This window comes from Orycteropus afer, unplaced genomic scaffold (genome assembly GCF_000298275.1).
Source record: "Orycteropus afer afer isolate SDZICR_OR568_19922 unplaced genomic scaffold, OryAfe1.0 scaffold00016, whole genome shotgun sequence".
In the NCBI taxonomy this organism is placed as follows: domain Eukaryota; kingdom Metazoa; phylum Chordata; class Mammalia; order Tubulidentata; family Orycteropodidae; genus Orycteropus; species Orycteropus afer.
Genome location: NW_006921603.1, coordinates 17,536,393 through 17,563,138, shown reverse-complemented (window position 1 = coordinate 17,563,138; position 26,746 = coordinate 17,536,393). Strand labels below are relative to the sequence as shown.

At 38.7% G+C, this 26,746-nt stretch overlaps 1 protein-coding gene across 1 annotated transcript in view; it reads right to left on the bottom strand.

Annotated features, from left to right (window-relative positions):
• Nucleotides 1-26,746, bottom strand: part of DNAJC6 (DnaJ heat shock protein family (Hsp40) member C6) — a 143,904-nt gene that overhangs the window by 28,717 nt on the left and 88,441 nt on the right. The window contains exons 5-13 of the mRNA XM_007959208.2: nucleotides 18,753-18,875; nucleotides 16,203-16,336; nucleotides 14,997-15,191; nucleotides 13,946-14,063; nucleotides 10,168-10,247; nucleotides 9,215-9,408; nucleotides 9,023-9,103; nucleotides 5,795-6,229; nucleotides 1,479-1,613 (exon numbers count right to left, since the gene is read on the bottom strand). Of these exons, the coding sequence (XP_007957399.1) occupies nucleotides 1,479-1,613; nucleotides 5,795-6,229; nucleotides 9,023-9,103; nucleotides 9,215-9,408; nucleotides 10,168-10,247; nucleotides 13,946-14,063; nucleotides 14,997-15,191; nucleotides 16,203-16,336; nucleotides 18,753-18,875 (1,495 nt within the window). The remainder of the gene's footprint in view (nucleotides 1-1,478; nucleotides 1,614-5,794; nucleotides 6,230-9,022; nucleotides 9,104-9,214; nucleotides 9,409-10,167; nucleotides 10,248-13,945; nucleotides 14,064-14,996; nucleotides 15,192-16,202; nucleotides 16,337-18,752; nucleotides 18,876-26,746) is intronic.

Here is a 26,746-nt window from a genome sequence, read left to right as displayed (position 1 = left end):
CATATTTGCCTCAGCTACTCTTCATTCAAGGACAAGTTTCAGAGTCTCTTCTGACATCCATTTTGGTCTTTTATTCCTTCCCTGTCTTCTTAATGACCTTTTACTTTCTTCATGGATGATGTTCTTGATGTAATCTCACAATTCCTCTGGTTTTTGGTCACTGGTGTTCAAAGTATCAAATTTATCCTTTAGATGGTCTCTAAATTCAGGAGGGATATATTCAAGGTCATATTTTGGTTCTCAGGGACTTGTTTTAATTGTCTTCAGCTTCAACGTCAATGTGCATATGAGCAGTTGATGGTCTGTTCCACAATCAGCTCCTGGCCTGGTTTTGGCTGAAGATACTGAGCTTCTCTATCACTCTTGCCACAGATGTAGTCTATATGATTCCTGTGTACTCAGTCTGGAGAAGTCCACATGTATACCTGTTGTTTGTGTTGTTGAAAAAAAGTATATGCAATGAATAAGTCTTTGGTCCTGCAAAATTCTATCATGTGATCTCCAGCGTTATTTCTATTGCCAAGACCATTATTTTCCAACTACCGGTGATTCTTCTTTGTTTCCAATTTTTGCATTCCAATCACCAGTGATCATCAACACATCTTGATTGCATGTTTGGTCAATTTCAGACTGCTGAAATTGGTAATAATCTTCAAATTCCTCCTCTTTGGCTTTGCTGGTTTGTGCATAAATTAGAATAATAGTAGTATTAACTGGCCTCCCTTGTAGGTAGGTGCATGGATATTATCCTATCACTGACAGCATTGTACTTCAGGATAAATCTTGATACACTCTATGTGATGATGAATGCCAGGCTATTCCTCTTCAATTTGTCATTCCTGGCATAATAGATCATATAGCTGTCTGATTCAAAATGGCCAAATCTAGTCCATTTCAGCTCACTCACGCCTAGGATATCGATCTTTATGCATTCCATTTCATTTTTGACAACTTCCAGTTTTCCTAGATGCACACTTCATACATTCCATGTTCCGATATTAATGGATGTTCGCAGCTGTTTCTTTTCATTTTGAGTCATGCCACATCAGCAAATGGAGGCCCCAAAAACTTTACTCTATCCACATCATTAAGGTCTGCTCTTTCCCAGTCATATTTTGAGTGCCTTCCAACCTCAGGGGCTTCCGGCACTATATCAGACAGTGTTTCACTGCTATTCATACGGTTTTCACTGGACAATTCTTTGAGAAGTGGATGGCCTCTTCATTCTTCTGAATCTGTCTTAGTCTGGAAGCTCTGCTGAAACCTGTCCACCATGGGTAACCCTTCTGGCATTTGAAACATCAGTGGCATAGCCTCCAGCCTCACAGCAACACACAAGCCACCACAGTATGACAAAGAGAGATGTAATATGCAGTTATTTTCCAAAAAGCATCCACAGATGCTTTTATATCTGAGCACCTATTATTGTGTTGCAAAAAACCATGTTCTACTGAACACAATATAAAATACTTTCCTACCATGAACTGTAGGTGAAGGACTTCTTGTAGGCTGAAGAAAAGGGTCACTGGATGCACTGGATGTGTTCAGAAAAGAACCCAACAAATCTTGACCTGAGGGTTTCGAAGGTGCTCCAAATGGGTCAAAGGCAGCACCTAGAAAACAAAGTGAAAAAAATGTATTATTTTATCCTTTGAGTTCATTCATCCAATAAATATTTAAGAGTTGTCACTATCGCCAAGCCCTAGGCAAACACTTGAAGAAAAATCAGAATGATGTCTGCCTCCTTGGCTGCTCCACAGGGCCAACCTATCCATAAACATTCTCCAGGGATAAGAATGGATCCCAATGATTTCTGACCACACAAGAATCATCTCATCTTTGTGGACCAAGGAGAAGCCTGGATTTATCTGTTAGATGAACCCTAAAGACTGTGTAAATTAGGTTCCTTCTGGTCTTAGGTTATCTTAATAAGATGAAATACATCAATCAAGTATACAGACTAGCCAAGAAAATGAGGTCAACAAAGATGAATCAGTGAGTGGCAAAATGATGCTTACAACATAGAGGGGGCTCAATAAAGACATGTTGAATAGATTAATAGATAAATACCAGGCATGGGGCTCTGGTCTTAAGCTGAACAGTAGGTAATCATTCTGATCAGGTTTTGTTTTATTTTTTAGTGGCCTCTGATTCACATGAAAGTTGAATGAGAATAAAATGAGTGTTGTGACAAAAACTGGACTCTCATTATGTCCACTGTCCTATATCCCTCAAGTATTATTTCCAAAATACTCCCTTCTCAACCACTTGTTAGAAACTAAATGAGGACAAATTTATGAAAGCACTGAGAAGATCAGAACAAAATAGGGAGCTAAGGTTACCTGCAACAATGCAACAACAGCTAATATTGCTTAGTTTCTTAGGGCTTACACTGTCCTCAATAGGAGTACCTCTACTGATCCTCAATATCACCCAGTCAGATGGAACTGGTATCATTATCTTCATTTTGCAGATGATAAACTGAGACCCAGAAAGGCTAAGTTCCTTGCCCAAAATCAAGTAAATAATAGGTCTGGAAATCATGCTCAGGTCTTCCAACTCTAAATTCCAGGAATTTTTCCAAAGACATCTCATATTCCTCCCATGTGTGAAATGAATGTGAGAGAAACCCTACACAGCTGCATACATGTTACTGTTCTTTAATTCCCTGTTACTGTTCAAGGTACAAAACTCCCTTCAGCAACCTGTAGCAAGATGTCGCTACTTAACCTTCATTAAATTAATGGGCTTATAGCTTCCTGAAGTCGGATTGACTCATTCTAGGAATAGACAACTGGAATCAAATAAGTTAATGAATAAACAACTCTTAAAATCTAGGTAGAATAAATGGTTTACTATGTGTGCACCCATCAATCATTGGAATAATGTTCTCGTTATATCTGTTAGGCAGCACTGTAGCCTTGTGTAGTAGCAATGGTATCAACTGGGTGTCAGCCAATCTGCTACAAATTTATATCCCTTACTCGTTTTGTATTCACAAAATCATATCCCTTGTATAAAATGAGAAGACTGAGATTTATAGAGGAACTATGAGAAAACATTGGGTTAATTTTTCTACTTCTAGTTTTGACCAACTGAAGCCAATCAGAGGAAGAAATTAAAATCTCCTCATCATTACTTGGTACACTTTTAATATCAACTCATGTTAAATTGTCCTTGAGTGGTACAATGAGTTAAAACATTTTGCTACTAACCAAAAAGTTAATGGTTTGAGTCAACTTAGAGGAGCCTTAGAAGAAAGGCCTAGCAATCTATTTCTGAAAAATCAGCCATTGAAAACCCTATGGAATTCAGTTCTGCTCTGACATACATGGAGTTGGCATGACTTAGAGTTGACTCAATGGCAACTGCTTATGTTAAATTAGAGGTATTTCACAATAAACTAAAAGTGAACTACCCAACATCACAAGAGAACAGCTTAAAATTTAGTCTTTAAAATAATGCTAATAGGTAGGCATTCCTTCCATTTTACAACTAGGAAGGTTAAGATTTTTTAATAAGATCTAACAGTTAAATGCTAGTCCTGGGGTTCTAATTCAGGCCTTTGAATCTAGACCCAGTGCTCTTTCTACTCTCAGAAGTAAAATTACTTGAGTTTTAATTTTTGGGAATAAAACTACTTGAGTTCTAGCCCTTGGTCTGCCATAATCAGCTGTATCATCAATCAATCAACCAATATATCTAGTCATCTATTTCATTGCCTACAACTAAGGCATGGGCCTCTTATGAATTAATTTATCAGGAGTCATACAAGATCTATCCATAGTCCTAAAACTTGACCATAAAATACTATGCTAAGTTGGATCTTGAGGATTTCTTTCCTAACAAAGCTTTTATTAATTTTGGTGAGTTAGTAGCCTTGCCTGGAATTTAGGGAACCTGGGTTCACATTCTGGCTATGATGACTATTTGTAGTTCCTTGGGCCATAGTGTCTATATTCTATGACCCTGAGAGCCACTTTCATCAGGAGTATCTACAGGTGAGTTACCATAAATCAAAGCCAATCCAAAGCTTTCTGAGAAATGAAAGAGGACTTGGAATTTTTATTTATTTACTTATTTTTCCTGAGGATACTATAGGCCTGGGTTGAGAAATTTCTTTACCTTCTTCCTAATGAGACGCCATCTTGGTTTACAGTGACAGAAACAAGGGTAACTAGTTTGAGTTAGTTCTACAGAAGCTGTAAAGGATCTTTGCTTACTCACCTACGCTGACTGCCAAATGTCAAAACTCTGTACATGACTAGTCACAGAAAGGGCTAAGTCTGTGGCAACGAGCAGAATGAAACTATCTTAGCAACATGGGACTTAAACTCTGTTCTACTCGGTTGGACTGCCTTGAGTCCTTTAAATATATCCTGAAGTAACCAAATATTCTCTGTGTAGCCAAAATATATTCAGAAAAGTAAGATTCCAAGAAAACTGAAGGAAGATTCTGAGTCAAATAGCCTAGTTATGAACGCTGGTCCCATCAATTACTAACTATTATGGATTGAATTGTGTTCTCCAAAAACACATACTAGAATCCTAATCTTACCTGTGGGTGTAATCCTGTTTGGAATAGAATTTTCTTTTTTATGCTAATTAGTTCGTACCAAGTAGGATGAGTTCTTAATCTAACCGCTTCTGAGTTACAAAAAGAATAGAATAAACACAGATATATGCACATACAACAGAAGACAAATGCCATGTGAGGACCCATCTATAAGGAAAGAACATCAAAAATCACTGGCAAACACCAGAAACTAGGAGAAAAGCTCATAGAAGGAATCAATGTAGCCACGATCCTGATTTAGACTTTTAATCTCCAGAACTGTGAGAAAATAAAGTGCTGTTCTTTAAAGTCAGATACTTGTGTTGTTACTATAGAATTATGTTACAAAGACACTGTTGTTGTTGTTGTTGTTATGTGCCGTCAAGTCAGCTCCGACTCATAGCGACCCCTCCTTGGGTTTCCGAGGCAGTATCACTACGAAAGTAGGATTGCCCAACCTTCCTTCCGAGGAGTGGCTGGTGGGTTTGAACTGCCAGCCTTCTGGTTAGCAGTCAAGTGCTTTAGCCACTATGCTACCAGAGCTCCTACAAAGACACTAGCTGTATAAAATACACTACTAATTTAATTCTAAGTCTCTATTCCCTCAACTAGGAGCTCTAGTAGCTTAGTGCCTAAGGCACTTGACTGCTAACCAGAAGGCTGGCAGTTCAAACCCACTAGCCACTCCTTGGAAGGAAGATGGGGCAATCTACTTCCGTAGTGATACTGCCTCAGAAACCCAAGGAGGGGTCGCTATGAGTTGGGTCCGAGTCGACGGCACGTAACACAACAACAACAACATTCCCTCAACTATTAAATGGAAATAATAATAGCACCTATTCATTGGGTTTCTATATGAATTGAATCCATATTTAGGGTTAAATTCCATGTTTGGCAAGTAGTAAGTGCTCCATAAATAAATGCTAGCTGTTATTATTAATAATAATTCATCTTTCTACATTTCCAAACAGAAGCAACTAAAGTAGCTTGGGAATTGATGTCCTAAAAGAAATTAAAAGTAAGGGTGAGGAGCTCAAATACTCACTTTTGTAATGTCCTTTCAAAATGGACAATATTTCTATTTCTTCTTGTGTTCACCATTTAATGGAAGACTTAGACCTCTAAGGGGCTTTCTGCAGAAATTTGAAAAGTCTAGCATAGGGAAGTCCTATTTTACTTGCCTGGACCAAAAGTTATAATTCCCCACTGAGAAACACAGTGTTGCATGAAAAATATTACCTTCTCCCATTCTTAGGGTTGGTGATGCAGAGGTGGAGGTGGCAGAACGACGGGGTGTCGACTGGGTGGATGTAGGTCCACTAGGATGAAACATGTCATCCACTTCTGACTGTGTAGCCTGGGCAGGGCTGGCCACACCTCCACTCCCGAACAGGTCACTCAGCAGTTCAGAATTGGTGGGAGGAGCTGCTGGTGGAGAGAAGGTCTTACTCACTGCAGACCCTTCTAGGCCCAGAAGGTCTACATCCTCTGGGGGTGGGGGTGCAGCTGGCTCCTGCAGCTTTTTGCTGGGCTTCTTGGCTCCATGATGTTTGTCACCATTGGCATTGCTGTGTGGACTAGAAAGGGTCAGAAGTTCATCATCTGACTGCTCACTTTCCGGATTCACAAGGGCAGCGTGGTCCTCCTCACAGAATGACTTCTCTGATTTCTGATCTAAAGAAGGACAGTATGTCAAAATGGTTAGTTACTGACCATCAAGTTGTTTGTTTTTATTATATGTGCATAATTCCAGTAAGAGAAGGATCCATCCCTGAGCAAATAATCTTTCAGACCTTTACCACTGCAGACATTTATGTATTTCAAATTTCACTGAACTCCCAAATTGCATTCAACTTTGTTGAGCACCTGAGAGGCAGTATAGCATAGTGGTAAAGAGCAGGAACTCTGGAGCCTGAAGGCCTGGGTTTGATTTCCAGCTCCACTAATTATGGTTCTAGGCACTGGGTATGTTACTTGTGCCTTGATTTCCTACTCAGTAAAATGGGGAAAATAAATGCTACCTAACTCACATGTTAGACTGCTGTGAGAATTCCATGAGATGATACATACAAAATGCTCAGATAAATAATAAATAGTACTTGGTAGCACAGTGCCTAAGGCATTTGACTGCTAACAGAAGGCTGGCTGTTCAAACCTATCAGCCCTGTGGAAGGAATATGGGGCAATCTACTTCTGTAAAGATTTACTGCCTTGGAAACCCCATGGGAGTCTCTATGAGTCGAAACTGACTCAATGACAGTGAGTTTGTTTTTTATTTATTTATTACTATTATGATTCTTATTTTCCAGGTGCTAAGTTAGGTGCTAGGAATTTGAAATTCTATTAAAATGTTAGGTATCTCCTAGTCCTTTGCTGATATTGCTGGTTTCTTTACTTCTCCCTGTGGCCTACAGCCAAAAGCAAGGCCTTTCTCCCATAGTCTAGAGCAGAAGTGAACCACAAACCTAGTAACTGAATAGAGAGAATGGTTCTGCTTAGGATGGTACTTACACCAACCTGAAAGGAGATAATTCCAACTTAAAATGGACAGTAGGAGAGAGGGCTCATGGGGGAAGGAAAAAAAAAAGGAGGTTAGAGATTGTCTTTTTGGCCCTCCTTGAGGCAGAGCTTCCCATGGAATTTTGTTATTTTTGTTTTAATGTTGGATCAATACATCTATATTCCAAATCAAATACTGATATGCAGTCTCCTTATCCCCAACTCTTAAAGGTAAAAACCTATGAATAGGGAAACGTTTTCCCAAGTTTGGTGCAAATTCATTTGGCAGAAAAACCTGACTAGAACTGATGTGACAGGATTGTCTTCATTTATCTCACTCAGGATTATTATTTATACATTTCACTACAGAAATATTAACGTGCTTGATGACAGGGTATTATTGTCTGAGATGCCTCTGGGGATGCTACATAATACATAGTTTATGTCCCAAGTTACCTTTCTAAAATAAAAAATAAAATAAAATGCATTCCTAAACATATATGGTTCTTAGAGTTTCTGAAAAAGAGATTGTGTATCTGTACAGGAAAATGTGATCTAAAACACAGCACAGTGAGAGCAGTAGAACTCAGGTTAAAGTAATATTTTGTACCAGTCTAAGAGCTTCCATAGAGTTGAAAATGAGGAAGTCTACACCAGTAATTATTGCAGCACTATTCACAAAGCCAAAATCCAGATATCTATTGACAGACAGATTAGTAAACAAAATGTGGTAAATACATACAATGGAATATTGCTCAGCCATAAAGAGAAATGAATTCCTGATACATGCTACAACATGGATGAAACTTGAAAACATTATATATCAAGTGAAATAAGCCAATCACAAAATTATAAATACTGTATGATCCCCCTTATATGAGATATCTAGAATAAGCAACTGTATAGACACCAAAGTTTATTAGTGGTTAACAAAGGTGGGAAGGAGGGGAAAAAGGAAGACTTTTTTTTTAGGAAACATTGAGCATCTGTTTACGGTGACAGAAAATTTGGAAACAGATACTGGTGATGGTTACACAACATGATTAGTGTAATCAGTGTCACAGAATTGCACATGTGAAAAAACGCTTAATTGGTGAATGTCATGTTATATATATTCTTACTACAATAAAATTTTTTCAGTCACAATAACAGAAAAATCCACTATATTTGTTGACATGCTATAGGATTCCTATATATATTTTGTATATGTATATGTTGTTGTTGTTGTTGTTATGTGCCGTCGAGTCGGCCCCGACTCATAGCGACCCCTCCTTGGGTTTTCGAGGCAGTATCACTACGGAAGTAGGATTGCCCAACCTTCCTTCCGAGGAGTGGCTGGTGGGTTTGAACCACCAGCCGTCTGGTTAGCAGGCAAGTGACTTAGCCACTATGCTACCAGAGCTCCAAAAAATATGGAACGCTTCACGAATTTGTGTGTCATCCTTTTGCAGGGGCCAAAAAAATTGGATATGTATATGGACCATGTAATGTGGCTACTTAATACCTATTTCTTCATGGGAAACTCCCGGAAAGAAATCGCATGCAAATTACATAAGACTTTTTTTTTTTTTAGATGATTGGCAATATTCTCTGAAACTTACAACACAGTAATTGTACTTTCTTTTGCATATATATTCCTTGTTGCCATGTTCGTTTTGTTTGTTATGTGCCTTCAAGTCAGATCCACCTCACAGCGACCCCTCCTTGGGTTTCCAAGATGGTATCACTACGGATGTAGATTGCCCAACCTTCTTTCCAAGGAGTGGCTGGTGGGTTTGAACTGCCAGCCTTCTGGTTAGCAATAGTCAGAATTAACATGTGAACTTAAAAAAAAAAATGGGGAAGTCATCTGATTTGAGAATGGGTTGAGCAGGAACAGTGTGAAATAATGAGGAAACTGGATGGTTTCGAAGTGCTGCTTTGAAGGCTAACCACTCTGTATAAGGACCATGTAACTTAAAGACATACCTTGCCAGCAGAGAGAGGAAAAAAAGCCACCTTGCCCAACATGCCTGGGGTTGTCTGGAGGGACATCAGCTGGAGCCTGTCCTATAAGACAACAGGCCATGCGGCATCAATGAGACACAAGAAAGAGGTCAATGTGTGATAAATAACTCACAAGTCTCATTGTGGAAAACAAAACTATCAAGGGACTCTTACCTCCTAAAACCAAAGTGTCCTGATGCTCTTGATGAGAAGAAAAGAGGATGCTGGGATTGATATCTTTGGTGCAGTAATGCTCCCAGGGCGGGGTTAAGTCTATCACTTTGTCGTGGGGCTGTAGTTCTATATCTAGTGTCACCTGAAATAGCTGAGGATATTTTTCTGGTACATCACATGCATCTAACTCAGGTCTAAATAGGAATTTAAAAGAAGAAGAACAGTGAAACAATGGAACCAGTATGAACTATCTTATGTTGATACTAAGTCTCATTTTTAGGAAAGACTTAATCATTAACCAAATATGTTACTTTACTTTTTTGAGCTCCAGTTTCCTCATCTATGGAAATAGGGTAATACTGCCTACTCAAAGGATTTGGATGACATTGCATGTGAAGACATTCTGGAAGGCAGGGCTGATACACACACCCCGTATGCACTGGTATGGTGATAACAGAAGTTAAAATGGCGTCCACAGTCATTGTCCTGAGCCCTTGAATGTCTATCACTACTCCAGTCTTGCAACTCTAACCTATCACCCCAGCCACCCCACTGAGTTCCCTAGACCACACTCCGAAATCCCAACTAAGAGTTTATGTCTAGTACAGAAGGCCCCTCCAGGGCCCTCTGCCAACACTAAAGCCTGGCATCCATTCTGATGGGTCACTGCTCATATCATTTTGCTATCTTGGCTGAAAAGCAGAAAGAAATACACAAAGTATCCAAGTATTGATATTTTGTTCCTCACATGCAATTTTAGACCTTTCTATTTGAAATTATTTGATCCATCTGTATTTCTCAAGACAAATCCTATGTAACTGAAGGATTTAAAATACAACCAGCCTCAAAGTGCTACGAGCTACAAACACTGGTAGAGCAGCACAGGATTGATTACAGGCAGTATTTCACATCAGCACTGACTGAGAAGGGCTTTCAGCCAAAGTGGTACTTACTTAGTGAACTTTAAAACTGTGGTGTCCAATGGTATGAATCCAGTATGAAACTGAAGCTGGAATATCTGTGTGTTGGTCACCTAAAAACACATGGGAAAAGCACATTATAAATGATCAGTAATAAGGGAATTTGATCAAAAGATTATATTTTGAGAGCCATGCACCTTCACCTGTTTCTGCATCTGAATCTTTGTTGACTATGAATATTAAGTGACTCTCTCTCTCTAGCTCAACTGGCCCAGCTTCATTTCTAGTCTCTGTTCTCCATGAACTCTGCCTTAGTGAGCCATTTCCTCATGTGCAAAGGCCCCATGTTTCTTTACATTGCAATATTTGACTCATGCTGTTCCTTCTACTCAGGATGCCCTACTCCAACCTAGTGAAGGCATCTTTCAACATCAAAAAATCAGATCCTTTTTGTAGCTTTCCTGGGTCACCACTGGGCAAAACAAATTTTTCCAAAAATTGTACCTCATTTTCTTGTTAGGTGCAGTTGAGTTGGCTCCGACTCATAACGACCCCATTTACAACAGAACAAAACACTGCCCAGTCTTGTGTCATCATCACAATCGTTGCTGTTTGAGCCCACTCTTGTTGCCACTGTGTCAATCCTTCTTATTGAGGAACGTCCTCTTTTACACTGACCCTCTACTTTACTACACATGATGTCCATCTCCAGGGTCCCTCCTGATAACATATCAACAGTATGTGAGACAAAGTCTTGCCATACTCCCTATTAGGGAACATTCTGGTTGTACTTCTTTGAAGACATATTTGTTCATTCTTCTGTCAGGCCATGGTATAGTCAATATTCCTAGCTAACAGTGTAATTCAAAGGCATCAATTCTTCTTCAGTCTTCTTTATTCATTATCCAGCTTTTGCATTCTTATGAGGGGATTGAAAACACCATGGCTTGGGTCAGGCACACCTTAGTCCTCAGGGTGACATCCTTGCTTTGCAACACTTTAAAGAAGTCTTTTGTAGCAGACTTGCCCAGTGAAATGCAACATTTGATTTCTTGATTGCTGCTTCTATGGGCAATGATTGATACCAATAAAATGAAATTCTTGACAACTTCAATCTTTTCTCTGTATATCACGATATTGGTTATTTTTCTAGTTAGGATTTTTGTTTTCTTTATGTTGAGGTATAATCCACACTGAAGGCTGTAGCCTTCAATCTTCATCAGTAAGTGGGCTGAGTCATCTTCACTTTCAGCAAGCAAGGTGGTACCATCTGCATATTGCAGATGTTAATGAGTTTTCCTCATTAACATAATCCTGATGCCGTGTTCTTCCTCATATAGTGTAGCTTCTCAGATTATTTGCTCAGCATATAGACTGAAAAAGTATGGTGAAAGGATAGACCTCTGATGTACACCTTTCCTGATTTTCTGATCCCTTTGTTCTGATCCTTCTTCTTGTTTCTAATTTTCTCATTCCAATCACCAGTGTTTTGGTTACTTCTAGTGCCTGCTGTAACAGAAATGCCACAGGTGGGTGGCTTTAACAAACAGGAATTTATTCTCTTACAGTTTTGGAGGCTAGAAATCCAAGTTCAATGTGCCATCTCCAGCAGCTCAGTGAAGGCACCTCAACCTTGGGCTTCAGCTCTGCCTCTTGCTCCTGGCCCACTGAAGCTTGAGGCTTCTCTCAACTCAGACAGCTGCTGGTTGCTGAGGCTGACACACCCAAGGTCAATAAATAAAATGGCACAGTCCCAATATATTACCAAACAACACAGCAGGCCATTAGTTCAAGTCCAGAGACAGTCCCAAAATCATCAAACATCATGGCAGGCTGCTGAATGACAACTTGGCTACACACAGGATTCAAGTTTGCCAAAAGCTGCTAAGACCCTTCTCAAAACTTCTCCTTATAGACTGGAAGCAGATCACATCCCTAAGGCAGCTACTCAGCTGCTCCAGTAGATTCCACCATGGAGCTGATTACCAGTCTCACCATGGGGAATAACTACATCCAGCTGCCCAGCCACTCAACAAAGCCCAACCAAGTTGACACATAACCTTAACTACCACAACAGTAATTATCACTGCATCTTGACTGTTTATTTGATCAATGTCAGACTGCAGAAGTTAGTAAAGATCTTCAATTTTTTCATCACGGTGCATAAATTTGAATATTATTCATATTAACTGGCTTCCTTTGTAGGCCTATGGATATTATCCTATCACTGACTGCATTGTACTTGAGGACAGATCTTGAAACGTTCTTTTTGACAATGAATGTCAAACCATTCCTCTTCTATTTGTCATTCTTGGCATAATAGATTGTATGACTATTTGATTCAAAATGGCCAATAACACTCCATTTCAGCTCACTAATCCCTAGGATATTAATCCTCAAGTGTTCCCTTTCATTTTTGACAATTTCCAATTTTCTTAAATTCATATTTCATACATTCCATGTTCTAATTACCAATGGATGCTTCCAACTCTTTCTTCTCATTTTGAGTCATGCCACATCAGCTTTACTGAAAGCTTTACTCCATCCACATTATCACAACTGACTGTACTTTGAGGAGGCTTCTCTTCCTACAACCTGAGGGGCTCACCTTCCAGAAATATTTCAGACATTCTTCCACTGCTATTCATAAGGTTTCCATGGGCCAATTGTTTTTAGACGCAGATCATCAGGTCCTTCCTAGTCTGAGTCTGGAAGCTCTGCTGAATCCTGTCCACCATGGGTAACCCTGCTGGTATTTGAAATGCTGGTGGCAGAGCTTCCAGAATCACAGCAACACACAAGCCACCATAGTATAACAAACTGACAGCCAAGTGGTTGACAGCACCTCTTACCTACCTCTAAGATGGCATTATGGATATTTGTACATATGTGAATCTTTTGTGCTCCACTGAATTCCTTCAAGGCAGGGGTATTTTCTTAGTCTTGTCCATTTTAAATACCTAGGCAATACCTGGCACAGAGCATGCACTGAGCAAATATTTGATGCATTAAAATAAAATTACTTGCAACAATGTTCACAATAGTCAGAAGTGAAAACAACCTGAATGTCCATGAGCTGATGAATGGATAATGAAATGGGGTATATCCATACAATGGATTATTATGAAGTACTGATTATGCTGTAACATGGATGAATCTTAAAAACATTATGCTAAGTGAAAGAAATCAGTCAAAAGAGGCCACATACTGCATCATTAGATTTATATGAAATGTCCAGAATAGAAAAATCCATAGAACAAAAGTAGATTAGTGGTTACCAGGAGATGGGCACAAGAGGATAGACAGTGACTGCTAATTGTTACAGAGTTTTTTTAGAGGTGATGAAAATGTTCTGGAATTAGATATTGCTGATGCTTGCAGAACACTGTAACTATACGAAAAATCACTGACTTGTATACTTTAAAAGGGTGAATTTTCTGTTATGTAAATTTTATCTCATTAAAAAGTTTGAAAGAAATACAATTACCAGACTCACATCCTTAAGAGAAATCTATTCCCTTTCATTGATCCAAATGAAGCACTATAGAAAAGGCACTAGCTTCTAAACAACATAGTTGCTGGAAGTTCTAGGCCTGCTCCCTGTGGCAAGGACTTTGGGCAAATCACAACCTCTCTGAGTCTGCTTCTTCACCTTTAAAAACAGGAGGAGGACATAAGCAATCTTTAGAGGATCCTTCTAGTTCTAAAATCACAAGTCACTCAAGCTAAAATTAGTTTACTAAAAAGACTCGGAAATACTGCCATCAAAAGCTTAGATGAGCTTGTCCCACGGTTCTTCCTTTAACCATACCTTAGCCTGTAGCCGGCTCCCGATGGTTGACCTCAAGTGATACATGGAAACAATCACATCTCCTTGTACAGTTATGCTTAAAGGAATGAAGATTTTTCCATCTTGGACACGATATTCTCTTTAAAGAGAAAGAAAACGCTACTTTTAAGGAGAGTCCAATCTTACGCAATCACACAGTTCCACATGCAGGTATAGCCCTCTGTGGCTCTGGTCAAATGATCTGTGTGCCAAGGTCAGGGCCTAACAACCATTCCTATCCTATGCAAAGTCAGGAATGCAGCCAGTTCTAACACAGTGCAAGCTGGTTCAAAATGGGATGGCACTGCCCTCTCTCTCCATCCTATCTGAACATCCAGATAATTCAATTGTCCATCCCTACTCTGCAGATCTTCTTGTCTCCCTCAAGTATGCCAAGCCCCAGGGTACCTGTCTTTTCCTAATCTTAAATTTATAATAAAAGCAGAAATAGAGGGAACAAAAATTTCAACCACGTACAGAAATGGCAATGCCATTCTCTGTGTGGGTTTTGGGTACCAATCCCCAAACTCAATCTACTGCAAACTAGTTTCATGTTATCACCTCTCTGAACCCCTTCTCTCCACACGCCTATCATCTGTAAGTGGCACCAACTCTTTTATTCTGGATTCTGTATCTTCTTTCATTATATCATATAGTTCCTCCAGCAAGAAAGCTCATTTATCTCTGATTCTTCTACTCTGATTCTTCCATTATTTCTTCAAATGCTATCCCAGCTATCTCTTTCATAAATACCTAGGCCCTCTGTCTCCCACCATTGCTTCAACCTTTATTATGGCTCATGCTAGTCTTCTTGAAAAGTGAACTCTTTTCAAGTTCTTCTCCTCTTGAAAAATAGCCATGACATTTCTTGGTTTAGCTGTACATTTATTAGATTACCACTGATGTTGAAATTTTTTTATATATAAATCATCTATTTTCACAATAATGCCCTCCTCACAGGGAGACTATGATCCAACATATATAAGAACTGAGTAATTCACAAGAAGAAATGAAGAAAAATATTATGACTTACTTCATTCGTTCAAAATCTGTGCAGGTTGTATATATTTTGGTTTCTCCAATCAGTACATCACAGTAAGGGCGACATCCATTTCTCTGTTTGTTAAAAAAAGGGATTGGACTGACAGTAATGGACTTAATCGTGAGAGGCTTGAAATGAGGGCGGTAGGGTTTGTCTGCTAGTAGGTCACACATATAGCCCAGATATCTGAAATAAAAGATTGTCATTCTATTGGGGTCTATCACACCATGAGAAACAAACAGACAATCTTTGGTATAAAGTTTGTCCTTTCAAATTATTGTTTACTCTGTTAATGTCTTGAACATTAACTAGCAAAAAACAATGCAGCCAATAATTTAGGAAAGCTTTTATCTAGTGACACTACTGTACTTTCACATGGAACTGATAACTGGGTACTCATCAAGTGAAAAAGCTTATTGAAGCTTTATACTAGCTTAGTATTTGAATACCTATTTCTATTTGATCTAGTAGATTAAATTTCTCAGCTAAATGTTGGCTTTGAATATATTTTAGAATTTTATCATCAGAAGTACTTTTAATCCAAAAAATGAAATGCAATTTAAATAAGAGAAAATATTTTGACCACAAGGAAGAAAATAAAAGTTATCTAAAAAAGGTTTGTCTTTTCTAAGTCACTTTCCAGATGATCTTTTGCAATCTGTTTCCTTGTTCCTGTGTCAATATAAAAATTTTTAAAAGGCCTTATATTCCTCATATACTTTTACATCTCCTTTTCTTTCAGTAATTGTGTACCCCACAAGACAATTATCAATGATAAATATAGCCTGCCACTGCTTGTATTTCCATAACAACCTATTATTGAAACAGAAGGGAACTGGTCTTAGAACTTGTGATCTGAGGTCATGTTCTGCCTCTGCCCATTAGGTGTTTTTAGACCCAGGGGAAGTCACAACCTGCCTAAGTCTCAGTTTCCTCATCTGTAAACCAATAGAGGTGGACAAAAGTATTCTTTAAAGGTGCTTTCTAATTCCAAAATGCCATATTCTCAAAAGGGGCTATATAGCTATGACAATCAAATATTCTAATCTGATTCAAATTTTTCCATAGTTCAGGATAATGCCAAATAACAATTTGAAATAACAGAAGTTATGAAAACACTTATGAGGTGGCTTTCAAACAGTGCATGATATCAATGAGACCATGTTTGAGCCTGTCTCTGCATCTAGCTTACTCTACCTCCTGTGGGATGGCGAAAGTCCAATTCCTGGTCGCTTTGCATACAGCAATCGAACAGCTGGGCCAGGAGAAGAGTAGAGATTACAGAAAATGAACATAGCACCAACCAGAATTGACGATGCCGCCCTTCCATCCTGCCAAAGAAAATATATAAACTCATCATGAACATGGTCTAATCAACCACTCTCCACTGAGAATGGTTATACTTGCAATGAAGAAAGGAGAGGTAGGGAGAGAAATCTCAGAAATTCTCTTAACCCAGGGTATCTTTAAGCTCACTTGAAAATCAGAATCTGTCCCAGCTATTTAAATCACAAAGCAGAAAGGGAAGACTTATTCTTAGGGTCAAATTGACTTTCTACTCACCAAAGAAACCCAGCAATATAAATGTGATCCTTTGGGAAACTCTTTTCCCATTATTTGCATATACTTATTAAAATACAATTTAATATTTAAAATAACTTTGGACTTGGAGCATCAGAACTACTGTTGAGGTCTCTTGGTTTTAGGACCAGAGGTAAAAAGTTCCCAGGTTAGGTAAATGATGCTTTTTAGACTACATCATCTACATATATCACTCAAAGTATGTTCCTAGATTCATATAAAATAGAGAAGATTCCCTTGATTCAAACTTCATTCAGTATAGGAATACATCCAATAATATTTCTGACAGATGGTTATCCATCCTCTTCTAGAATACTTCAAGTGACAGGGAGCTTGTTGCTACTTGAGGTAGTCCATTCCAGTTTATAAAATTCTTCCCTATACTATGTTGAATTGATGTTTGTTTCTCTATAGCTTATATCCAATGATCCTGGTCACTTTGCATATAGCAATCAAACAGCTAGGCCAGGAGAAGAGTAGAGATTACAGAAAATGAACATAGCACCAATCAGAATTGATGATGCCGCCCATCCATCTTGCCAAAGAAAATATATAAACTCATCATGAACATGGTCCAATCAGCCACTCTCCACTGAGAACAGTTATACTTGTAATGAAGAGAAGACAGGTTCACCAAGAACTTGAATCAGGATTGGAGGAAGACTCAAACACAACCTACGTTATGTAGATGACACAATTTTGCTCACTGAAAGTGAGGATGACTTGAAACAATTATTGATGAAGATTGAAGACTGCAGTCTGCACTATGGAGGATCACACCTCCATATAAAGAAAACAAAACCCATCACAACAGGACAAATAAGCAACATCATGATAAATGAAGAAAAGACTGAAGTTGTCAAAGACTTCATATTACTTGGTTCTACAATCAACACCAATGGAAGCAGCAGTCACAAGATCAGACGTTGTATAGCATTGGGCAAATCTGCTGCAAAGGACCTCTTTCAAGTGCTGAAGAGCAAAGATGTTTCCCTGAAAACTAAGATGTGCTGGACACAAGGCATGGTATTTTCAATCACCTCATATCAGTGAGAGCTGGACAATGAATAAGGAAGACTGAAGAAGAGTCAATGCTTTTGAGTTGTGGTGTTGGTGAAGAATGCTCAAAGTACCATAGACTGCTAAAAGAACTAACAAACCTGTCCTGGAAGAAGTGCAGCTGGAATGCTCCTTGGAAGTGAGAATGGCCAGACTTCATCTCACCTACTTTAGTCATGTTGAATGAAGGGACCATTCCCTGTAGAAGGATATCATGCTTGGTAAAGAGGAGGGACAACAAAAAAGGGGAAGGCCTTCAACAAGATGGAGTGACACAGTGGCTGCAATGGTGGGCCATGGTGATCATGGGGCTGGCACATGCCAGGCAGTGTTTTGTTCTACTTTACATGAGGTCGCTATGAGTCAAAGACAACTTGACAGTACCTAACAACAACAACAACGATCCTCATTCTTCCTTCTTCCAGAACAAAGTTTAAACATACTCCTTACTCCCTGTGACATCCCTTTGCATTATCTGAAATTCCCTCTCTTTCCATTGACACTTCTGTTTTCCAGGTTAAGACATCCAATCTCTTCAATTCTCCCTCACTCAATTAAAAAATAACAAACCCACTGCCATGAATCAATTCTGACTCATAGTGACCCTCACTAGGTTTCCGAGATGGTAAATCTTTACAGAAGTAGATTGCCCAGTCTTACTTCCATGGAGCGGCTGGTAGGTTTGAATTGCCAGACTTCTGATTAGCAGTCAAAAGCCTCAAATGGTTAAAAAAAAAAAAAAATCATGTCAATGTGTTTATGCCAATTGTATTCACAGATATTTCAATGACATCATTATTTTACCTATGTACTCATAGCTCTTGTTTGTACCTCTTCTATAATACCTAGCACATTTAGCATCTTTGTATTATGTGGTTTAGGTATATATCTACTTCTCCCATTAGTATTCAAGCTTTTAGGGAAGAACAGTAATTCCTCCCTCATTTTTACCTCCTTCGCATCCCCTACTTCTTAAGGAGCTCAATAAATGCTTGTTGTTGTTGTTGTTGTTTGCCATAACTCAAATGTCACCTGTCCACAATTCTGTATAGAGGCAGTTATATTTGACCATATCAAATCACCACCAACAACAAAAAGGTTACTCACCAAGCAGTGCACGACACAGACATTTTTTGGGTTCTGTAGTAGCCAATTATACATATTCCGACACACAGCAAAGAGGTTGTGCAAACTGGGGGCCTGCCTAATGGGCCAACTGCATTCTGAAACCTAAGGGAATAGAGCAAAAGAATATTAATTCCCCAAATAACTTCGCACCCATAAGCAGGTATCACACCAAACACCTTCCAGAACTGACACCATACCCTCTATTATCATAGCCAGGAAGAGTTAGGAAAAATGTTCAGACACAAAAAGAAGAGGTGATTAACATAGCAAATTTTTAATTAAAAGATTGTGTTTCAGCAAACTATGAAAACACATTTTGAGTTATATTTTAAATGAAGCTATACCATTTAAAGTACATATTTAGATTTTTCAATAAATTCTGTAAGGTTACATAGCATTCAATTTCTATTAACTTTAAGATGTTTGACCTGCCTACTAGATATTTATTTATAGGATTATCTTATAAATCCTGCATCAAGTCTAATTTTATCTCAGCTCTTGTGGTAACATGAAACATGCCACACAGTGAGCCAAAAGCAGGTTTGCATGGGGCTCTTATTTCTTTCTCTTTTAATGGAGGTCCCTCTAAGGGAGCATATGTCTTCATTCATTTCACACACATATTACTTAGTATATTACAGAGTATTGATAAAAGAACCCAAATGTCTCAAATTCCTTATGCTTGACAGTAGGAAAAGGGAGGCAGGAGGAATCTCTTTGGCTGGCCCTGTTCCAGCATCCAAATAATAACTCATCAAAATATCAAAGTGAAATTAACTGTGGTATCTGTCAAGCTGACATATGAAAGCAAACTTGTGGAGGTCTGTCTCCAGGGCTGCCAAAAAAGTCCACTATTTTTGGTTAATGTGTAGCTATTTTTTCTACAAAATGATTATAGGTTAGTAGCGAAGAATAGCCCAGGATACTCATTTCCCTACACCTTTGGAAATGACAGCTGTGGTTTATTAAATAAAGTGGTTTAAATTCTTGACATAACTACAAAATAATCCAGGGTGACCCAGTACTGGGCTTCTGTTAATTTAAACTCTGTAACAGCTTGACTCTTTTATTTAGCATGGTTCAGAGGTGTTTCTGGCTCATTCCTTACTCCCAAATAGATTCCCCATTACTATGTTCATTTAGAAAATGAATTACCGATTTTTAGCCAAAAAAAAGAAAAGAATAATTGAGGGGGGAAAAAAAAAAAAAGAATAAGTGAGGAAAATAAATTTTGCTTTCAGAGGAACTACAAAATATATGTTTACACAGCCACTTCCTGTCTGCCTTTTTTTCCCCCTTTTTCTCTTCCCTTGGTAAGCTCCTACTCATCTTTCAAAACCCAAGCATAAGTGCTCTCTTGTCTCTGACAATTTCTCTAACACCTCTAGGCAGAAAGGCTTACTCATCTTTGTACCCATGTACTAACTAGGCCATTTATATCCACTGAAGCTTTTATCAACACGGCTAAGGTCATGTCGTTGTTGTTGTTATGTGCCGTTGAGTCGAACCCGACTCATAGCGACCCCTCCTTGGGTTTCCGAGGCAGTATCACTACGGCTGGGTTTTTCCTTGTTCTACTGACTACCTGATCAGCCTTAAGCAAGTTACTAAGCTCTCAGAGCCTCAATTCTCTGTGTATAAAGTACAGATCATCATTATAAGATTGTTATGGAAATTAACTAGCATAATGTAAACACAATAAATACAAACAAAGTTTATTCTCAAGCTGTATTCAAATTAACTGTTTATCTCTGTCTCCCCTGTAGACACTGAGCTCCATGAAAAGAGAAAACATAATTTATCCATTTTTGTAACGCTAGTGTCCAGTGTCCATGTGTTGGTCATATGGTGTGTGCTCGGGAATGAACCCCATTTGACACTCTCTTCTTATAATAAGATTTATCAACATGTACAGTATCTTGAAAATGTAACAGGTGAAGCAATTCCATTGCTTTTAGATTGCAACAGTATGAAAGTATAAGAATTTTGTTTTCCCAGGCAATAACATTTTAAACAACATTTTAAAAACTGCATGTTACTCCTTACATGCCAAATGTCAATTTGTTTAATGATTCTCAGCTAAAAGTTGGCTAATTTGTTCTTAGCACAATAGGCTAATAGCTCCAGAATCATTAAACCAATCAAGTAAATAATATTAATTTAAAGTACTACATAATTATATATTTACTTGATATATAATTACACACCATTAAGCAAACATACAATTAGAATTTTTTTAAAGGCATGTGCTCTGTCTAAAAGGGGGGAAAATTATGGCATAAACAAAACCAAAGAAAATGAAAAGAAGAAATTCAATCACAGCAAGCTATTTTTGTAGCTCTCTGGGGTTCATAGCTTCATGGGAGAAGCACACTCCTCAGTATGTGACACTTCATGATGCCATCTTCATTCTATCTGAACACCTCCTGGAGTTGCTCAGCATCAGAAAGCGCCATATGGATTACAAGGCTGCCATGATACCACCCAGTGGGAAAAGAGGCCAAAACATAACCAGGGCGGGATGCCATTGAATTTTCATCTCACCATCCCCCCAGCATGAGATACTCTGAATGGCAAAAGCATCCCACTTGCTGAGCATAACAACAAAAGGGGCTATGGAGAATCAGACTAAAGTGCCATATGATAGTGCTTTAAGAATCTGACAATGCTTTTGGAGGACATGAGTGTTTCAGCCAACTGTTTATTTTGGCATTTTATTATTATCAATCTTAACAATAACTACCACTTACTGAATACTTACTCTAAGTAAGACACTGTTATTAAATTTATTCCTTACAACAAATCTACAAAAACATTTTCTAAGAGGACTTGTGAAATAGGAATTTTAATTGTTATTCCCACTTTTTAGACAGGAGGAAAATGAGGCTGAGAAGAGGTGACATGACTTGCCTAGGAAGAAGCAGAACTGAAATGTGAATGTAGGGTATTTTTTAAAGTTCAAAATTTGTGTATATTATGTGAATTTCACTTCAAAAACATGATGATTGAAAAAATTTGTGTACTTTCCTTTAGTCTATGCTGTCTGATACATGATTATTAAGCAGAATTTCATCTGGCATTTATGTGGTGGTTATGGCTTCAAGCCATGGCTGTATTTTACCAAGGTTAACACATTAAATTTACCAAAGGCCACATAACTAGAATATAAACGTAAATTTCCTGGTCCTCTGGCTCTCAGGCCAGTGATTTGTTTTCCTACCCCCATTTTCCTGTCCGACTCTGATGCATAGTGGCAGAAGCAGAGATGGAAATATTGGCTGTAGAGTCACTGTCTACAGCCAACCTCCCTCCCTCAAGTAGAGAACCAAATCAAAAGTAACAGGGAGCTAAAACAACCTCTCTGGTGAACTTGGGAAGGAAAATGAAAAAATAAATAAAAGGCTGCCCTTTGAATAATCATGAGCTCTTTAAGAAGCCCAAGTTGATCGTATCTCTTCCAAAAATCAAGTTTTTACAAAAAAGGGGGGAAAAATTCTACAAGATTACATGGTTTAGAAATAGTCAACATCGCAGAAGATTCTAAAAGACCCAGTTGGGCCCTGGGTACATACCCAAAACAATGGAGAGCAAGAACTCAAACAGAAACCTGAACACAATAGAAACCAGCACTATTCACAATAGCCAAAAGGTGGAAAGACCTAAATGTCCATCAAGAGATGAAACAAAATGTGGTACATACATACAATGGAATGTTACTCAGCCATAAAGAGAAATAATGTCCTGATACATGCTGCAACATGGACGACCCTTGAAAACATGGTTGTTGTTATGTGCTGTCGAGTCGAACCCGACTCATAGCGACCCCTCCTTGGGTTTCCGAGGCAGTATCACTACGGAAGTAGATTGCCCAACCTTCCTTCTACAGAGTGGCTGGTGGGTTTGAAACACCAGCCTCCTGGTTAGTAATCAAGTGCCTTAGGCACATGCTACCAGAGCTCCCTTAAAAACATTATGCTGAGCAAAATAAAGCCAAATATTACATGATACCACTTACAAGAAACAGGCAAATGTATAGAGACCCAAGTGGTTACCAGGTGTGGGAAGGAGGAGTTATTGCTTAGGGGGAACTGAGTTTCTGTTAACTGTGGTAGAAAAATTGAGAAAAGGATAGTGATAATAGTTGCAGAGAATGATGAATATAAACAAAGCCACTGAATTATAGAGGTAAAAATTGTTGAATTGGCAATTATTTTGTTACATATATAAAGATCCACCTGGGCTTATTTTTTCTGTGCTACTAACATGGCTCCTTCAGCATACTGTCCTTCCTGACTAGGCAAGGAAGAAGGAAGCTCAAAGTGGCACTGGAATAGCAGGACTTAAGAACTTCAGGGCCATGTTAGACTTGGTGTCCATTTACTCTGTACTCCATTTAATGCTGACCATAATACAAAGAAATCTGTAAAGCAGTGGTTCCTGGTGAGGGTAGCTATAAGCTTTCTGTGCCAAAAGTAAACCAATGTCCATACATACAGAAAGAGTAGGAATAGATGGGTAAATTCTCTAAATCTCAGCCATGGAACTAAATAAACAGTGGAGCTGTGCCTTTTTAACTCATATTAAGAACATCAGTTTACATGGTGTTTCTCATTGGTCTCTAGGACTTCACCATCAACACTGTGACTTTTATTTCTTCAACGTACATATTGACTAAGAAGAGTTGAAAAACTAACTTTCCGCATCTCCTTTACAGTGCTGAATAGGTATTGTAGTACCCAATATGACTGTAGGACTATTAGCCATGTATTGTTTTGAGTTTGATCTTCTACTAAAACTGACACAAAAAAGCCCCACTTTAACATCCTGTTACATATGTAAATGCTAAGAAAACTGCTATGTGATTGCTTCATATGATTCCTGTCAACCAATTTGGTTTCTAAGCATAAAAGCTAATCAAAATACAGAATGACCACCCTCAGTAAAGTAAAATCTTCCCAGAAACAGGTTGTCTCTGCCACCATCCCCCGTGCCCCAAACAAACAAAAATTCACATAATCAAAATGTAAAGTGACTGAGTTCAAGTCTCAAGGCACAGAGATATATGATACAGGCAGGGCTGGGCTCCTGTGAATATGTAAATAAAATCAGTCCCATGTTTGGTTCTCCAACACTGGTATTTATGGAAGACTCTTCCTATCTACACTTAAAATAAAGTTTAATTGCAAACCTAAACTGAAAATATGAAGAAATAGTTCTAGTCTTCAGGGACTAGAAGATGAGAACCAAGAAATATTTTCTAAGAAATTCAACAATGAGATTCAAATCAATTCAAGTGTTAGTACTAGAAAGAGAAAGGACTAGGGGCTTGAAAAGAGATGTGTTCTTGTTTTTGCTGCCATCAAGTCTTCCTGACTTAAGGCAACTCCAAACACAATGGAACAAACTCTACCCAGTCTTGCATCTTCCCCATGATTGGTTGTGTATCAGATTGGTTCTGATTCATAAGGTTTCACTGGCTGACTTTTGTTAACTAGATCACCTGGCCTTTCTTCCCAGTCCATCATAGTCTGAGAACTTCACTGAAAACTGTTCAGTGTAATAGCAATATGCAAACCTCTACTGACAGTTGGTGGCTGTGACATGGGGTATACTGGCAGAAAATCAAACCCACATTTCTTACATCCAAGGTGAGAATTATACCACTGAACCACCAATGCCCACAAAGAGAGACGGAGCTAAGTTAAAAAACAAAGCTCAGATAAAAATACTAAGACTTTGAGACTGTCTCAAAAGTCTCAGGTTGAAGCCAGGTCAGGGCTGAAGCCAGGTCAGAAGGTCCAAATTCTGTCAAGTTCTTGGACTATCCTGGGAGGGGCTAAAAATGTACTACAACATTGTGCTTTAGGGGACAGAATTGGAAAAGCTTGGGGCACGTGGAAATTACCATGTTAGTGAAGTTAAGCTAATAATGAATGGATGGAGCTTGGGTTGGTATGCTTGATTGTTTTGTTTTTTCATGATCATGCAAAGAGACAGTGTGTGTATGCATGCACACAAACAAGCATACATGTTTGAATCTGTGCAAGCATGTACACACATGCACACTTTCACTCCTGATTGGACCACGGAGTGTTTGGACGATAGAGAACAGTGAAGGATGAAGCTAAAGAGGCAAGCAGAGGACAGATCATGAAGTCTCCTATGAAATAATCTACTATTTGAAGGGCAAGAAATAGCCCCACTTCCTTCATCGATACAAGTCTTACTCATGTTTTAGGGCTCAGCTCTCACTGCTGTCTCCCTTCACTAATCTCCTTCAACAGGTATTATAAGCATTATTTGTGCTTGCCTTTAAAACGTCCTTGGTTCTCACTCTAACTAAGCTTAAATGCCTTGAGAATAAGAACCAAGTGTTTGTTATATCTACCTTGCTGAATATTTCTTGGCATATTCATCCTTTGTGTGTGTGTGTGTGTGAGAGAGAGAGAGAGAGAGAGAGAGAGAGATTGGAGTGAAGATGTACAGAATAAAGTCATTTTCCATACAACAGTTTATACACATTTTGTTTTATTGTTGTTCTTGTCAGGTGCTGTCGAGTTGTATCTGACTCATAGTGACCCTATGCACAGCAGAATGAAACACTGCCCAGTCCTATGCCAGCCTCATGATCCTTGTTATACCTGAGCCCATCATTGCAGCCACTGTGTCAATCCATCTTGTTGAGGGACTTTCCCTTTTTTATTGACCCTCCACTTTACCAAGCATAATATCCTTCTACAGGGAATGGTTGCCTCTGACAACATGATTAAAGTAGGTGAGACGAAGTCTGGCCATCTCACTTCCAAGGAGAACTTCAGCTGCACTTCTTCCAGGAAAGATTTGTTAGTTCTTTTAGCAGTCCACAGTACTCTTAGCATTCTTCTCCAACACCACAACTCAAAAGCATCAACTCTTCTTTGGTCTTCCTTATTCATTGTCCAGCTCTCATATGCGTTAGAGGCAATTGAAAATACTTTGGCTTGCGTTAGGCACACCTTAGTCTTCAAGAAGACACCTTTGTTCGTCATCACCAGGAAGAAGTCTTTTCCAGCAGATTTATCTGATGCAATACATCATCTGATGTCTTGACTACTGCTTCCATTGGTGCTGATTGTAGAACCAAGTAATATGAAGTTCTTAACAACTTCAATCTTTGCTCCATCCATCATGAAGCTGTTTATTGGACGAGTTGTGAGAATTTTTGTTTTCTTAATATTGAGGTATAATCCATACTGCAGACTGTAGTCTTTAATCTTCATCAGTAAGTGCTTCAAGTCACCCTCACTTTCAGCAAGCAAAGCTGTATCATCTGCATACTGCAGGTTAGTAATGAGTCTTCCATGTTCTGATGCCATGTTCTTCTTCATATACTCCAGGTTCTCATATTATTTGCTCAGCATATAGATTGAATAAGTATGGTCACATTTCCTTCATGATTTTAAACCATGTAGCATCCCCTTTTTCTGTTTGAATGACAGCCTCTTGATCTATGTACTGGTTCCTCATGAGTACAATCAAGTGTTCTGGAATTCCCATTCTTCTCAATGTTATCCATAATTTCTTATGATCCACACTATTGAATGCTTTTGCATAGTCAATAAAACACAAGTAAACATCTTTCTGGTATTCTTTGCTTTGAGTCAAGATCCATCTAACATCAGCTATGATATCCCTCATACCACGTCCTCTTCAGAATACAGCTTGCCTTGCAAGTTCCCATCTAGATGCAACGATGGGTCTCTCCTCGTCCAGAGCAAAGAAGAATGAAGAAAGCCAAAAATTCATGGAAAAAATTAGTCCTAGCAACTGGTACACCATCTGATCTGCAGCCTATACAACTATGAGACCAGAAGAACTAGATGGTGTCTGGCTACCACTGTTAACGACTTGGAAGGGGATCTATGTAGGAGATCCTTGATAGACAGGGAGAACAATGTGGAACAAAACTCAAAATCATTTGGAGAAAAAAAAAA